A 15,946-nucleotide genomic window follows, 5' to 3' on the forward strand; every position below is an offset into this window, starting at 1 on the left:
GGTTCTAATAATGACATATTTTAAAGAAAAACACCTAAGCATAATGCAGTATTACTTAGCAGATTTAAGCGATATTCATAACAGTTCCTCTAGCCCCATTCTCATTTCCAGATCCTGAGCACAGTTCCTAGATTTGTCCAAGGCCCTTGAGCTTCAGACCAGCTTACAACGAAAGCCCTCGTCGCTGCAGAAGGTCTGGCTCAAGCAGTCGTTTAACACGTCTGCTCACTCATTTCCCAGGATCGTTTATCAGATAATTTATCAGATTAGTCAGTCATCTCTCACAGATGATAAAAAATATAGTAGCTGTCTGAGGCAAGATAAGAAGATAAGGGCTCAGTATCTTCTCTCTTAGTCCCTTCTTTTTTCTTCCTATTATCCCCTATCCAATCCCCACCCCACACACAACGTGAACAAATAGGGACAAAAAAACAGAACCGGTATAAAATAGATAACTAATAAGAACCTGCTGTATATATAAAAAAATTAAATTTAATTAAAAAAAAAAAGAATCAAAGCTAAAAAAAAAAAAGACAGAACCAACACCCCACCCCCCAACACAAGCACACAAGATGCAAAAATATGCACACTAGAAAAAAAAAATCAAAGAAGGTAACTCTGTACTCTTAGGAGAATAAAGAGAACAAAACAAAAACTTTCAAAAACCTTTCAGGCTCCTCATGTTACTGGAAATCTACATACCATGTAGCCCCCTCAGCAAGAACCACAGCTCCCAGAGAAACTGCCATGACTTAGTACAACTGCCTAAGTGAGAGAACTTTCCAGAATTTATAAAGGAGCTTGTATACAAAGGATGTACTCCTATAACACATATGAAAGAATTTTATAAACAATAAAACCCCATGAATAATTTGCTGCCTTGCCTCTCAAACTGGCTTGTAGCAAGGGGTAGTCAAAGCCATAGGACAAACGTCACACATCTTCCTAGAGCTATATTCACTAATATTCAAGGAAGAAAAATGTTTAAATTAAAACAAGTGTTTATGATTATGAAGTATATACTTGAATCTTTGAGATAAAATGAGATTCTAGAGAAACTCTGAGCTTGTGTCAGGCTGCTTGGGGTAAGTTCCCTCCTCTGAGGTCAAGTACTTCAGAAGAAACGTTTGAGAAGCCCAGATCTGCTGGACCAAGCAGTCACACAGCCTGGTTTTCACCACCTTCTACTCTGCCTATCTTTCTGATCTTCCCTCCCCTCCACCACACTTTACCACCAAACAGTACTTGCACATTCCTGCTCCCACACCTTACCCACTGACCTGTCTGGGGGCCTCCTCTTGCCGGTCCCTATCCCTCAAGGTCTAACTCCTATATCCCCTCTCCAGAAGACTTTCCAGAATCTTCTTAAGTGGGGGTCCCACACTATCTATACCTGTCTTATAGAGCCTAACTCCCTACACCTAGTTGTATAAGTATTTGCAGACTCACCTTGCCCGCTGGATCAGACCATAGCCTCTAATGTGCAAAGCCTGGATCTCACTCAGCGTAGGTTTCCCCTGGTGCCCAGGGCAGGGCCGTGCTCCCTCCTCTTTGTGCACATCTCCATGATACCATACTTCACACTACAGTCCTGTTCATTCACTCAGACATTTATTAGACACAGAGATCAAAATGACATGGTCCCTGCCCATCAGAAGCTCACAGTAACAGTCACTTCCAACAGGTTTAAGTCCTGTCTTCTCTGCTCAACCACCTCCAGTGCCAGGGAGCTCATGATCTAGCAAGGCAGCTACTTCTATTGTTAGTTAGCTCTGACTGTTTTAAAAAAAAAAAAAAAAAATCTCTTTCTCACATTAAGTTGGAAAAACTAAGAAAATCCAAGTAAATGCCAGAGGTTTTGTTTGTTGTATCTACCAACTCTCACTCATGGTGGATTGTTCCCTTATGTGTTTTGTAATCTGGGGATTATAAACTCATCTTTAGTAGAATTTTATCTCTGTGGCTTGAAAGCAGTTTCATTTCTGTTTCTATTAGGCAATCCTTGGGTATTACAAGTTTATGACTACTTTCAATGAGCTTAGGGTGCTACAACACCAAAGAAGATAAGAATTTGAACCCCTAAACCCACATGAGAGCCGTCCAATAATGACAGTTTCTTTTTTCCCAATCCAGAGCCCAGACCAAGCCAGAGAACCTTCCTTGATGTCTACTTGGAACCATGTGTATTTTTTCTAGAACACCCTTTTGCTAATGGTAAAGCCTTTCTTGGGTCCTGATTTACATGGGTCTCTCAGTGCTAATTCCCTTCTGGGGGCAGACCCTAAGCCTTAACTCCTGTCCCCACCAGCTCAAGCCTCTTGGGGTTTGAGGTTGGCCATCTCACCCACCACCCTTCCCCAGCCAGGGCAAAAGAGTATCACCTCTCATTTACCATTCTGGAATTTGGTTTTCTCTTCCTTTTTGGCCCCTGGGGATTCCTCCTGGCTCTCTTGCAAGCTCAGCTATGTACTTAAAAAGACATCTGTTACATTTTAACAAGCATTTCTAGGTGTTTTGTAATGGGACACTTCTCAGGTTACCTATCTGCTCTGTTACAGAAATGGAAGGCAGATCAGAGGTTCTAAAAGGGCCACCACTTACCTGGATGTCTTTCACCCACACCTGGACTTGCCCTCTGTATCAAGCAATGGGAAAGGGCTCAGCAACCCTCAGCCCTGGCTGCACCTCTCACTACCTCCGTGACTGCATAAGACACCAAACCTCTCCAAGTCTCGTTCTGCTCATCTTTGAAACTGAAATAACAATAGTACCTGCCTCACAGGTTTCTAGTGAGCAACAGAAGACAAAATATATGGGAAGACACTGCCAAGTGTGACTCTAGCTACAAATGTTATTGTCCTAGCAACCCAGCAAGCCCGGTTCAGAAGCCCTTTCTTCCTTGCAGCCTCCTCCTCTAACTGGAGATCTTTCCCTCCTCTGCCTCCTCACCGCTCTCAGGCTGACCCTCATTTCATAAGCTGCTTAGATCACAGTTATGGGTAAACACGTCAGTCACCCCTCTACGCTGTGAGCTCCTCAAAGGGAGGAGACATGGTCTGCCTCATGCCTGTGTCCCCAGTTCCCAGCCTGGGCCTGGCACAGAGTCTTGTGAACAATTGTAAACCATCTCTGCTCTGGAATGCTCAGTCTAAGAGGAGACAGACATACAGACACTGACAATGTGTGACTGAGGGATACACTAGGGCTGTGGAAGCTCAGAGAGGCCATGACCCAGCTGAGGGGCACAGTGCGGGGGTGTGTAACTTAGAGTTATCAAGGAAGGCTTCCTGAGGGAGAAACACTTGAGCAGAGCCTTCACGAAGAAGGCTTGGTAGAAATAAGAGCTATCCAGGCAGAACAAGAGAGGAGTTTAAGTTCGAGAGATCGGCATATGCAAAGGCTCAGAACAATCGAGAGAGGAAGACCCATCTGGGGAAATGGCAGGTGGCTCGGTGTGCCTGAAGCACAGGATAGGCTGGGGGAGGTAATGGGAGACAGCCAGGGACCAAAGGATAGAGGGCTGCCACTAACCTGTGGTGTGGCCTTGAGCAAAGCCCAAATCGGCACACCCTCCTCAGAGCAGGGCGCAGGAGCAGTGGGGACTGTCACTCACCTTGATGGCCTCCATGACGGGTTCGTACAGATCCGGGAAGCCTGGGAACCTGAACACCATGCAGTGGACCAGCTCCGCCAGCTGCTCCAGGCAGCTGGTCCCCGAGTTGGAGTCCTCCTTGACCAGAGAGGCCACCATTGGGGGGATGTGAGGGAGGAGCTGTGAGAGCAGAGCGGGGTTAGTCAGCACCAGTTTACCCACCTGAGACACGGGCTGGTGGTCAGTGCTGGAAGCACCCAGAGCTCCTTGAAGCAAGGAGGTTCGCCCACCTGACCACTGTGCCCCTTACCTGCATGGGGCTCTGAGCTCTGCAGGCAGGTGACTCTCTTTACAAGATACATGACCTTGGATACTCTTCCTCAGTCTCTTCATCTGTTTAATGGGACAAATAATTCCCTCCTCACAGCTAAGGGGAGGCCTGAGACTGAGCCCCAGCTATTAAGTATCAGCCAACCAACCTGCCTGAAGAGGCTGAAGGTCTGAGTGACCAGGGCTATTCTGTCACCCAGGAGTGATGCTGGGGCCACAATGTGGTCAGCTGGTGGCAGCTCTGACAGAACATGAGCAGCAGCAAACGTTTATATGTCAAGCACTCACAGTGACATGTGGCGATTACTATCCCCATCTTATAGAGAAGAAATTAAAGTTAGAGAGGTTATGTAATTTGCCAAGGATTTCACCATGGGTTCTGGGAGAAGCTGGTGCCTGAGCCAGGTCTGTCTGAACTCAAAGTCCATTTCTTTCCTCTGTGCTACAGTGTTAACTTTCAAACCCACAGGGGAGCTACACCATAGTGTCCCAGGGACGGAAGAGTCAGGCCACAGAAACTGGGATCAGGGGAGCTTGGGAGAAGGATGAAAAGAAATAAATATCTATCAAGTCCCTAGAATATGGCAGGCTCTTGATAAATGTCACCTCATCTAATCCTGTCCCACCAACCCAGGCCCTGAGAGGTAAATGCCTGGCCCGAGGTCACCTCATCTAGTAAATGACAGAGCTGGGACTCTACCCCACATAACCCCAATCCCTGGTTCTGTGCTTTTCCCACTGCACAAATCAGGAAGCATAAAGTTTCTGCAGTGACCAAGGACCATGAGAAGCTAGGAAGGACACCGGATCAGGAGTCAGACCAACCCAGCTGGAATCTTCCTTGTACAGCTCACCAGCTGTTACCTGGGACATGCAACCTAATCTCTCTAAACTGCAGTTTCTTCAGCTGAAAAATGGGGAAAATGATAGAACCTCCCTTTGGGGCTACTCCGGGAGTAAAATGAATGAACATGTGGACTGTCTTTAGCACTGTGCCTGCCACACAGCTGGCACCCAAGTAACACAGCTGCCATCATTCTAGGCCTGTCACTCTACTCGGGGCCCATGGGGAGGTCACACCCATTCTTTGGCCTCAGTTTTCTATCTGTAAAATTGGGTCTCAAGTCTCCTCCAGTCCTAACGTCCAGGACTTGGAGGTCTTGGGCTTCAAGCCCCAACCCCTTAAGCCCCAACAGAGACAGCATGTCTGGCCTCCAGCCAGACCTGTGGAGGATGCAGGACCGGCCATCCTCGGGGCAACACGCAGGGGCCCTTACCAGGTGGAAGGCCTCATGGGAGTGCTGGAAGGTCAGGAGCATGTACTTGAGGACAGACAAGGCGGCTCCCCGGACAATGGGATACAGAAGCTTGGAGAAAACCTGGAAGAAAGCCTCTGGTCAGGAGTTCCCCAGGCCTGGGCCACCCAAGGCCAAGTGTAGCCATAGGCCTGAAAGGGGGCCAGAGATGCCAGAGTTAAAGCAGCAGACCCATGTGGGAGTAAGAACACAGAGGTGCTCACAGACCTGGGTGGGTGGATGGATGGATAGTGAGACAGCAAGACAGATATCTGATGGATGGATGGATGGATGGACGGACAAAAGTGACAGACACACACACTTGAATGAAGAGTCAGAAGAATGAATGGGGTAAACCTGAAGCCCAGAGACAAGTGGAAACCTGAAGCCCAGAGAGAAGCAGTGAATTGTCCCAGGTCACAGCGAGCTTCGGTGGGAGCCCGCGTGCATTGCTCCTGGCAAGAGACTAGCAGGAAAGGCCAGAAGCCGGGGCTAGGACAGGGGCCCACCAACCTTCTCAATTTTGGCGAGTGACACCTCGATCAAGATGCTGAACTTCTTAACAGCGGCCAGGCCTTTCAGCAGTGCAATGATCCACTTGTCAATGTTCTTCCCCAGGGGCCAGGACACCCAGTCGATCATCCTGGTGAGGGGAGTGACAGTGACACAAGGACCGGGGAGGCCCAAATGCCTGGGAGGGGGCAGCCCAGGGACCAGCCATAATGACCTGAGATCCCCCCACACTGACTCACACCTACACAGGGCAGCCCTGGGATCCGTGGGATGAACAGGACACCTCTGGGAACTGCAAATATGCCCAGCACAGGCACCTGGCAGAGACTGGGGCTCCCAGCCCAGCAGAAGGGGAACCAGGCCCTCTCAGTACCCCAAACCTCACCCCATACACAGTGAGTTGCAGTGGCAGAACAGGGCTTTTGGCTGCCTCTGTCTGGACTGTGGGGCCCAGTGGCAGGAGGAGTAGGCTGGAAGCCCCCAGGCTGGAAGCTCTGGCTCCAGCAAACCCTTGCTTGTGACCTGGAGCAAGTCAGTTACTCTCTCTAGCCTCAGTTTCTTCCTCTGTCAAATGGGGATAATACCGACCTCACAGGTTTGTTATATGAGTTAAAAGAGATAACAACAGCTAACATTTATGTCATATTCACTCTGTACCAAGCACTGCTCCATCTGCCTTACATGTATTAACCCTTCTGACCCCCTCAGGATAATGCCTGCATGCACTGAGCATGAAGCTGCCACACAGTAAGTGCTCAGGAAAATGTCACTAGTATCATTATTTTTATATTCAGTAGACTAGGCTATAAAGAGAACAATAGAGAGCAAAGGAAATAGTAGTAATTATGGTAATAATAGCTACCATCACACTGTTCTATGCACTATACATGGAATATCTCATTTTATCTAATTCAATCCTCACAACAAACCTGTAAGATGAGTTCAATTATACTACAAATTATGCATGAGGAAGCTGAGGCATAGAGGGGTTGAGTAACTTGCCCAGAGTCACACAGGCAAGAAGTGGGAGAGCCAGGATTTGAACTCAGGCAGCTTATCTCTAGAGCCTACACTCTTACCCACTGAAGACAAGGAATCCAGGAAGGCCCAATGGAGACAGTGGATCTGCACACTTATGTGGAAAGAATGGCAGCGGGGGGGAGACGCCAGGTGGATGGGGTCTGCAGAGCCAAAGGCCTGCAGGCAGGAGGGTAGGTGTCATATTCAGGGATCACTGGCCAGGCAGATGTGGCTAGATCACAGGTGCAATGATGTTCAAATGAGGTGGGGGATGTGCAAGAGCTCTGTGAGCTGAAAAGCACCCAAACTCTGTTTATCATACTTGCCAAACTCAGAAAGCACTTCATTAAAGTAATTTTACCTCCTATCATTGACCCTGTGGAAACCTGACAACTTATTATACCACCTCTGCTATTTCAGAAGGGAGAACTGAAGCTCAGAGAGTTCACTGACTTGTCCAGGGTCACAGAGTTGGTACCCAGCCTGAGAGCATCACTAGGGCAAGGCTCTCTGTGTCTTACACATCCAGCCTGGGGCCAGGCACAGGAAGGGCTCAAAGAAGGATGGATGAATGAACAAGCGTGAGGGCCCGGGCCCTCTGACACTATATCTAGCCCAGCAATCCCACCCAGTGGAAGGGGCTTCTGGGGGAGAGAGAGACCTGACCACCAATCGTCCCTCAGCCCACCTGCTGATGGCAGTCAGCATCTGGGAGTCGGTCACACTGTCATCATTGCTGAGGTTCCGGACGACACCATCCATGAGCTCCAATGGGAGGTGCTGGACCACACTGGCCAGGGCGCTAGATGGTGGCTCCTCCTCTGGAACAGGTGCCTGGGCTGAGCTTTGCAGGACAAGTGGACCCCACACCTCCCCTATGACCCCATGTCCTTCATGCTGCCAAAGGAACTAGGGAGCCTCTGCAAAGAGCACATCAGGGCCACCTGCTCGCCTCCTATAGCATCCCAGCCTCTGATCTCATCTTAGCTCATTCACTCAACAAACCTTCACTGTCACTGCTTTGGCCCTGTGCTGGGCAAAGAAAAAAGCACTAACCCCCAGCTGTGCATGTATAGGCAAGGCCCTTAGATGGGGTAACACTGGAGCTGGCAAGAACAGGTAGGAGGGCTATGTGACTCGGCGGGAGGGAGGACATTCCAGGTGGAACCCAACAGAGATGAAAAAAGAATTTAGTTATCAAAATTTGTTGTCCAGTTGTATAAAGACCTAGGTCCTTATACACCTGGCCTTGGTTCTTCCTCCTGCCAGGTGCGTTCCCTTCCTTTCCCCTGAACAGCCCTATAATCAGGGAAGGCACAGACTTTATTTCAGTCATTTAAACTACAGTCCAATTTCCACAGTTGTCAACGGGGGGCCAAGATTTACAACTCAGTTGACACATATAGGTTCTATCACGTCTCCAGACCTTACCCTCTGCCTGCCCTGAGTACCTTACCCCTGCTGCCTGATGCTGCCCAGCTCTCAAGGCCTGACTCAAAAGTCATCACTTCTACGAAACCCACCTGACCCAAAGGGCATGATGACCACCCCACATCCTGTTGTCTCAGCCCCCTGGTCCTCCTCCAGGCCCGACTGATCTGGGTCCCCTCCTCTCTGCATGCCCAGCAGGCACCACAGGATAGGAGGCCCCCACCCGGCAGGAGCTCAGGAGGGGCCTGCTAACTAAACGAAGGAACAGCACCCATCCACCCCCCCCCCCGACACACACACCTGTGCACTAGCATGCACACGCCACACCACCAGGTGGGCACGCCACACAGGAGACTCCGCACGCACGGGCCCTGCCTGCCCCGACCGCACACATACCTGTGCAGGAGATGACGGCGAACAGCTCCTTGAGGCAGGGCAGGATGGCGGCGGGCTGAGCGCGCCACAGCTGCGCCAGGAGCCCGCTAACCTGCTGGGCCTGCTCCAGGAACTCCACGGCGCCCTCCTCGCCATCGGCTGGGCAGCGGAAGCGGCCGAGGCAGCGCACAAGCTGCTGGCAGAAGAGCAGGCGGTGAGGGCCGTCGGGGACGCAGCGTGGGTGCCGCGCCAGCAGCCGCGCCACCTGCGCACAGGCCGCGGGCCCCGGGCGCTCGCACACGGCGCGCAGCACCTCGCGCCGCAGCAACGCGAACACCTCATCGGCCGAGGGCCCCTCGGGCAACAGCTGCAGGCCGAGCTGCACGCAGGCCAGCGCGCGGGCGCCCGGCGGCCCGGCGCCCCCCTGCAGCAGGCGCAGCACGCGGCGCGCGCTGAAAAATTCGGCGAAGACTTCTGGGTGGTGGCGGCCTGCCACGTGCAGCAGCTGGCAGCCCACGCGGCGGGGCAGCTCGTCGGCGCCGCTCACGTAGAGGCGTGTGCCCAGCGCCAGCAGCGCCATGCACTGCTCCCGCTCCAGCGGCTGCCGCGCCGCCTCCAGCACGCGACGCACCAGCCCTTGCTTCACGCTCGCGGGGTATGATGACGTCACCACCGCCTCCAAGATCTTGTCCATGGCGGCCACGCTGCAGGAGACAGGGAGCAGGGTCACACTCTGCCCGACAGGACCGATCCCCCACGTGGTCCCCTGCGTGCTGAGGCTTGGGGGCGAGCAACTCAACCTTTCTGGGCCTCAGTTCCCCATCTGTGAAATGGGGCAAGGATACCTACCTCCCCCGGAGGTGACGTGATGAGGTGAAGCACAATGCCTGGCTTAATAATAAGCCCCAGTGGGTTGTAGTTATTGCTGATGAGCGCCTTTCATCCCACAAAGCCAACACCTGAGCCTTCCCCTCCTCCACCCCTTTGCCCCTCTCTCCTCAGGCCTCCCTGGGGACCTCGTCAGTTCTTGGCGAGGCAGGTAAGAGCTGGATCTAGAAGCTGCTGTCCAGGGTCTTGGCCAAGCCATGTCCTATGGGAAGATGAGCCGTGCACACACACAAATCACACCTCCAGAAAGGGAGGGTTGACAGGGCTTCCAGAGCTCCCTGGTGCACTTTATTCTGCCCCCATCAGCTTCTTGCTCTTTCTCAAATGACCTACCCTTTTCCTCTCTGTGTTCGTTGTGCCTTTTGCCTGAAACATCCTATCTCCCAAGACCTCCACCACTAACACACATTCATACAACCAGGCAAAGTCCTACTTTCCTTTAAAGCTCACTTCAAACACCCAATCCTTAATGAGAACCTCCCTGGACTTCCAGGCATGAATTCATCCCTCATCTGGACTCCTACAGCCACCTGTGGCCTCTTCCTCCATTGCAGCTGGGATCACATAGTGCGGGGTTGTACCGGTCTGAATCTCCTCCACTAAGGCAGATCATCTCATCTCTGTGCTCAACCCTGCACAGGCAGGCCCTGTCACCTCCCAAGCCTCAGCCCACACCAGCCCCTCACTGTGGGCTCACTATGTCCTCCCTGCCCCGGGCTTTTGCACTCGCTTTTCCCTCCCCTCCCTGCTTGGCTCACCCTGCAGAGCTCAGCTCAAACTTCTTCCACACAGAAGGCCTGTCTGACTTCCCTGTATGGGTCAAACGCCCCTGTTAACAATTTCAGAGCATCCTGTGCTCCTTTACAGCACTTATCATGATTAGTTGATTGGGGTCATCCTCCTCCACTATACTATATAGGTTCCTGAGGGCAGGAACCAACTCAGGTTTTGTTCACCACAGTATCCCCAGCACCTCGCACAGTGCCTGGCACACAGTAGGCATTTGTTGAATAAGCAAATGCAGAGTGTGGTGTGAGTTACTGCTACCTTATTCCTCTGAGCCATAATATACTTCCCTCTGCCCTTCCACTCCATTTTAGCTGTTTTCTGGAAGACTTAATCCCAAGCAGACCCACTTTGATTTCTGATTCTCATGCTGGTTCCCACAGGTTCAGCTCCTAAAAGGCAGGACCACTTCTTTGCTTCTTTGTATAATCCCACACTAGGCAGGACCCAATATAAGGTTCAGTATACGCTAAGTGTTTAATTAAACTTATTGTCTCAGTGAAAACTACTCTATTGTTAAGACCTGGAGTAGGTGTGAAGACAAGCTAGAAATTTCCTAGATGATGGGCCAGAAACTTTTATGCAAAACCACAGATACTGTGGGACCCCAAATATGTGCCAGGCCCTATGGAGACGCTCCCTTCTCTGTCCTAGCTCTCCACTGAGACCAAACCTCCATTACTGCCTGTGTTACAATGCAATGGGCACATTTGTTTCTCTCTCTCTCACCAGGCTGTGAGCTCCTTGGGGCAGGGACCAGGCTTATTTCTCAATGGCTGGCATTTTCCATGCCAGTCACTGCAGAGTAAGGTTAGATGGTGTAGCCAGGGCACAGATCAGTGGTTCCTGAATGCTGGCCTGGTTGCCTCAGAATCACCTGAGCACTTAGGACAAGTTCATATGCCCAGGGCCCACCCCAAGCTTGGAATGGTGTTAGACTCTATTCTTTGAGATTCAACCGGGATGCATTCTGCTTACCATCCAGCTTACTTATGCTCTCTGAGCCTCTATTTCCAACCCGCAGGGCTGATGTGAAGACAAATATAAAGGCTGGGCACAAGAAGTGCTCAGAAAGTGTCAGTCCCCTTTGCTTTAGAAGCAAAGTCCTTGCTCTTTGGAGCTCCCAGTCAGTCCGGTGGTGGAGACACACACATTGGTAAAGAGTGCCGAAATAAGGCATACTCCCAAAAGGTCTTTAAAAGTGTCTTTAAAAATGGGTCTGCCTTCAGCCCTGGTCCACTCTTTCCTGGGCAGTGCCTTGCAGACCATCCTCCAAACCCCTACCCCTGCCCTCCAGGCTAGTGGACTTAATATGCTTTCAACCCAGGATGCCAAGAAACCCTGGTACTCAGGCGACCAAGGAGAAATCCTAATCGATGAGATATTGACATCATGTGTGGAGGAAGAGGACCTGGGGGCGGGCAGAAATGGAGTTCTGGGGCTAAGGAAGGCTCTGGAAATGGAAAGAAAATCAGACTAGGAATGAGGAGTCCTGCATTCTAATGTGACCTGGAGTAAACCCCATTTAGTCCTGCAACTCATTGTGTGACCTTGAGCACATAATATCGTGAGCCTCTTTTCTGTAAAATGGGGATAAATGATATCAGGCTGAACCACATCAAAGTGAGGGATCAGATGCTGGCAATTCCTATCATTCTACCTGATACCTATCACATAAGGTGGTCTGTGCCTGGCAGCTGGGATCTTGGTCAGTGGAGCCATTCTGTGAGGGCTCTGATCTCCGAGGCCAGCCCTGCAGCCTCTCTGCAGTCTGTGGCCTGACCACTCCAGCAAGCCCTGCCTATCTGCCCCCACTCCCACACAGGCAGTTTGAGGTCAGCTGTCACCATGGTCACCAACAAACCCACTCAGTAATATCCTGGATGCATTCATGCAAAGGGGTTTTTAGAGGCGTGGACCTCACCTGACCCATCCCAGGCCACGGAAGGGAGGCAGAACAATGCCTGCTCTCCCCACGGCATGGATGGGGAAGCCGAGGATCAACAAGGGAGAAAGACACGGCCTTGGCAGGGTGGGATTAGAACCGGCACTCATCCTCTCTAGGGGAGGAAGAAGCAGACCCCCAGCGCTCCTCAGGGGAGGGTGGGTTACCCTTCCTTCTAGGCTCTGGATGAGGATATGGCCTGTCGACACTGGCTCTGACCCAGGAGACAGCTGCCCCATGCCAAGTGCAGCAGCAAACAGCAGCCCTGTCCTCCCTCAGAAGAGCCTGCGTTAAAGCAGGAGACTCAGGTTCTCTGCTTTCAGAATCACCAGGTGACCTTGGGTGAGTCCCTGCTAGGACTCCTCAGCCTTCTCATCTGGAAAATGGGGACCATTCTGAGCCTACCACTGATGAGGCTGAGACAAGATATAAAAAGATAAGGGCAGGGAGTTCCCTGGTGGTCTAGTGGTTAAGACTCGGGGCTTTCCCTGCCATGGCCCAGGTTTAATCCCTGGTCGGGGAACTGAGATGGGCCAAAAAAAAAAAAAAAAGATAAGGGCCGGATAATAGATAAGAATAGGTAAGAGTCTATTCTTGCGACATCTGGCACTGAGAGGCAAAACCGACACTGTCAGGGAAGAAGACGAGGAGACACATACTCCTGATCCAGCGGATTCTACAAGGAATTTCATCCATTAGCCCTCGAAGCCAACTCATCATTTCCACTCTCTCCCCTGAGCTCCAGCCCCACCCAAGATCAGCTCCTATTTACCTCTGGCCTGGACTAGTGCAGAAGCCTCTTAATCTATCTCCTTTTTCCCCTCCTCAATCCATCCTCCACTAGAGACATGTGTCCTGTAGGAGTACAGAGTCCAGGCTTCAAATATAGTCCAGCCACTACCCCCACTGTGGCCACAACCATCAATGCTGGTGTTTTTCCACCTCTCAGAGCCTCTGAACCCCAGAATGGGAGATGATCACCTGCCCACCCCTTAGCCTTTCCCAGCCAGTGCTGCGGCTCCTCCCCACACCCTTGGCTTATATCTCTCACTGCTGACATGACAGCCTGGGAGTCCCAGCAACACCCAGCCCGCTCCAGGACGCACAGTTAGCACACAGGAAAATCATGATCCCTCCCCTGGAAGGCTCAGATCCCTTTAACTGTCCCTCTCAAATGACCCTCCACCTTTCCACTGTATATTGACAGGTCTCTGTTCCTGCATAGTAGAGCCTGACTATATTCAGTCTCCATCACCCATCACCCCCAAAGCACCGTGTGTGTGTGTGTGTGTGTGTGTGTGTGTGTGTGTGTGTGTGTGTGTGTGGACAGCTCCAATGTCTTGCCTCACCCCCTCCCTGGGCCCCAGCTCAGACTTCCCCATCCCTCCCTGGTCTTTCTGACACACCCTGCAAATATCATCAGATTACCTCATTAGACAATAAACTCCATCCTGCCATGCCCCTGCTCAGAACCCTCAAGGCCCCCCAGCCCCTTCAGGATAATAAGGTCCAAACTCCCGAGCCTGACATTCAAGTCCTTTCTGTGACACTAAGCTAATAAAGGGGCAGGGTGAGAGATGAACTTGACAAACTCCATTTAGTGGTGAATCTACAGGAATTTGAGCAGTGGGCTTTTTCCTGCTCAACACTTTGGTGAAGTTTTCTGTGCTGAGAAAGGGCTTCTTCCTCTTCTGGCAAATTCTGACTCATCCTTCAATGCCCAGGTCACATGCCCCCTCCTCTGGGAAGCCTTTCCAAATCCCCCTGCAACTCAATCTTTGGGCTTTGGCTTCCAAAGGACCTCTTCGCTTCTCTCATCCCTGGGCAGTGTAACTGGATTGATTCTATGCCCATCTCCCCCACCAGGCCGGGATCTCCTTTGGTAGGAAGTAGGTCCGGTCCCCCATCTGTGCCCAGTGCCCAGCACAGGACCAGGCACAGAGGTGAAGGAGTGCCAAGTGACCTAGAGACATGTGACAGCAAGATGAGATAAAACCAAGGATATGATCAGAAAATCACCTTCCAGGGACTGGCCTAACCCTTGGTCCAGTCACTGCCCCCTCATCTGCCCAGATCTGGTCTTGCATATCCATCACCCTGAGAATCTTAAACATCAGCCAAGAAAGCCCCTACAGAGGTCACTGGATGGGCTATTCTAGAAATGACTCAAACAACCAAAGCTGAAGAAAAAGAAAACAACAAACAAACAAACCTGTTCCTGGTTAACCCTCAGGTCAAAAGTTCACAGAATTTCATGGGACAGGGGAGGGGGCTTCAAGGGCTCACTCAATCTCTCCACACCCCAGAGCACAGCAGCCCCTCCAAGCCCCAGCAATGAGGAGCCCATTTCCTTTCCTCTCTGACCCTCACACCCAGTCTCCCTCCTTTGACTCCCCTGGGTGCCGGAGCTGCCTGGCTGCCTGGGATGGGTGGGGGGCGGGGGGAGGACCAGGCTGTCCCTCCTGACACCCAGAAGTCCCTCCATCCCTCGTCCGCCAGGTCTCTAGTCAGCAGCATTTCTCTCTGTATTTTTTAACTGAACTTCTACCCAAGGCAGCCCCGGGAAGGATCCCCTCGCCATACTACTGGGAGGCCCTCCTTTGGGCCAAACTGTCGCCAGGAAAGAAAAAAAAAAAAAAGGTGGGGTGGGGGAAGGTTACTAGTAAAACCCAACTGCCCTTTCACCGAAGGGGAACTGAGGAGGAGAAGGGAAGAAGGTGGGAGCATATATTCGCTTCTCAGGAACCCAGCCCCAATGGGGGCCACCCCTCACATACCTCTGATGCCCGTGTCCCCACCCCCATCCCAGGCTTTCTGGAAGGGCGGGCACCAGGCTGACACATCGAGGTCTCTTGTTCGCAAGGGTTCTTGTAGGGGAGTACGCCCTGGCCGAGGATGCTGAGAATAGCAGAAGCCCATTCCAAGCAGAGGCGGCTTCTTGGCCCCCCAGTTTGCACCCCAGCTCGGCCCCACCCCTCCTTCCAGTTATACCAGTGCACCCGCTCCCAGCCCAGACTGGGGCTGCGGACCCCACGAAAGGCTGGCGAGCTTCATGACACTGGGCACCGGTGCCCTCAGCCCTGAGGGGGGCGGGGGCAGGGGCGCTATCTCTATATACACAATTGATGAAGGAGATTGCGGCCCAGAGAGGGGCAGGTACTCGCCCAAGGTCACACAGCCAGGCCCAGTATGCACCTAGACATCCCGCCTCCCAGCCCCGGACTCTAAAAGCCCTACGCGCGCGTCCGGGCTCTCGAACCATCTGGGTGCAGACACTCCCTCCCCCCAAGCTACACACACGCCCCAGCCCCCTTACCTCTGGAACCCCAGTGGCCCCTGCCTCCGAGTCAGCTCCTGGGCGGGGCGCTCAGGCCGGGCAGGACCAGGCTGGTCCAGGCTAGGTCAGGGCGGGTCCTTTGCTTCCCCCAGAGTGGGGACACCCTCCGCCAGGTCCCAGACGGCAGGGATGCTGCTTCCACTGAAAAGCCCAACCTCTCCACCCGCTCTGCACAAGTCTGGAACAGGGGAGCCCAACTCAGCGGCGCGGCCACGGGGCTGCGGGACGAAGTGGGGGGGAGGGGCGAGGTGCGGGAAACGGGGCGGAGCCGGAGCGGGGGCCACCCCGCGAGCAGCCACTCGGGCCGCGTCCCCTTTAAGGCCAGCCGGCCTGAACGCTGGCGGGGGCGGGGTCGGAGCTGGACGGCTAACTGCAATGCCTCCTGGGAGATGGAGTTCTCACTCAGCGCGCCGAGCTGCAAAGAGCCCATGGAG

At 52.5% G+C, this 15,946-nt stretch overlaps 1 protein-coding gene across 2 annotated transcripts in view; it reads right to left on the reverse strand.

Annotated features, from left to right (window-relative positions):
- The window catches only part of USP35 (ubiquitin specific peptidase 35), an 89,354-nt gene that overhangs the window by 66,873 nt on the left and 6,535 nt on the right, over positions 1-15,946 (reverse strand). The window contains exons 1-6 of one of the 2 annotated variants that reach the window (XM_059930713.1): positions 15,492-15,807; positions 8,578-9,260; positions 7,439-7,571; positions 5,731-5,860; positions 5,200-5,301; positions 3,614-3,772 (exon numbers count right to left, since the gene is read on the reverse strand). In XM_059930713.1, the coding sequence (XP_059786696.1) occupies positions 3,614-3,772; positions 5,200-5,301; positions 5,731-5,860; positions 7,439-7,571; positions 8,578-9,250 (1,197 nt within the window). In that variant the 5' untranslated portion in view covers positions 9,251-9,260; positions 15,492-15,807. Of the gene's footprint in view, positions 1-3,613; positions 3,773-5,199; positions 5,302-5,730; positions 5,861-7,438; positions 7,572-8,577; positions 9,261-15,491; positions 15,808-15,946 lie in introns of those variants that run through there. The other variant, XM_059930714.1, reaches the window with a different exon arrangement.

Source organism: Balaenoptera ricei, chromosome 8 (assembly GCF_028023285.1).
Source record: "Balaenoptera ricei isolate mBalRic1 chromosome 8, mBalRic1.hap2, whole genome shotgun sequence".
Lineage (NCBI taxonomy): Eukaryota > Metazoa > Chordata > Mammalia > Artiodactyla > Balaenopteridae > Balaenoptera > Balaenoptera ricei.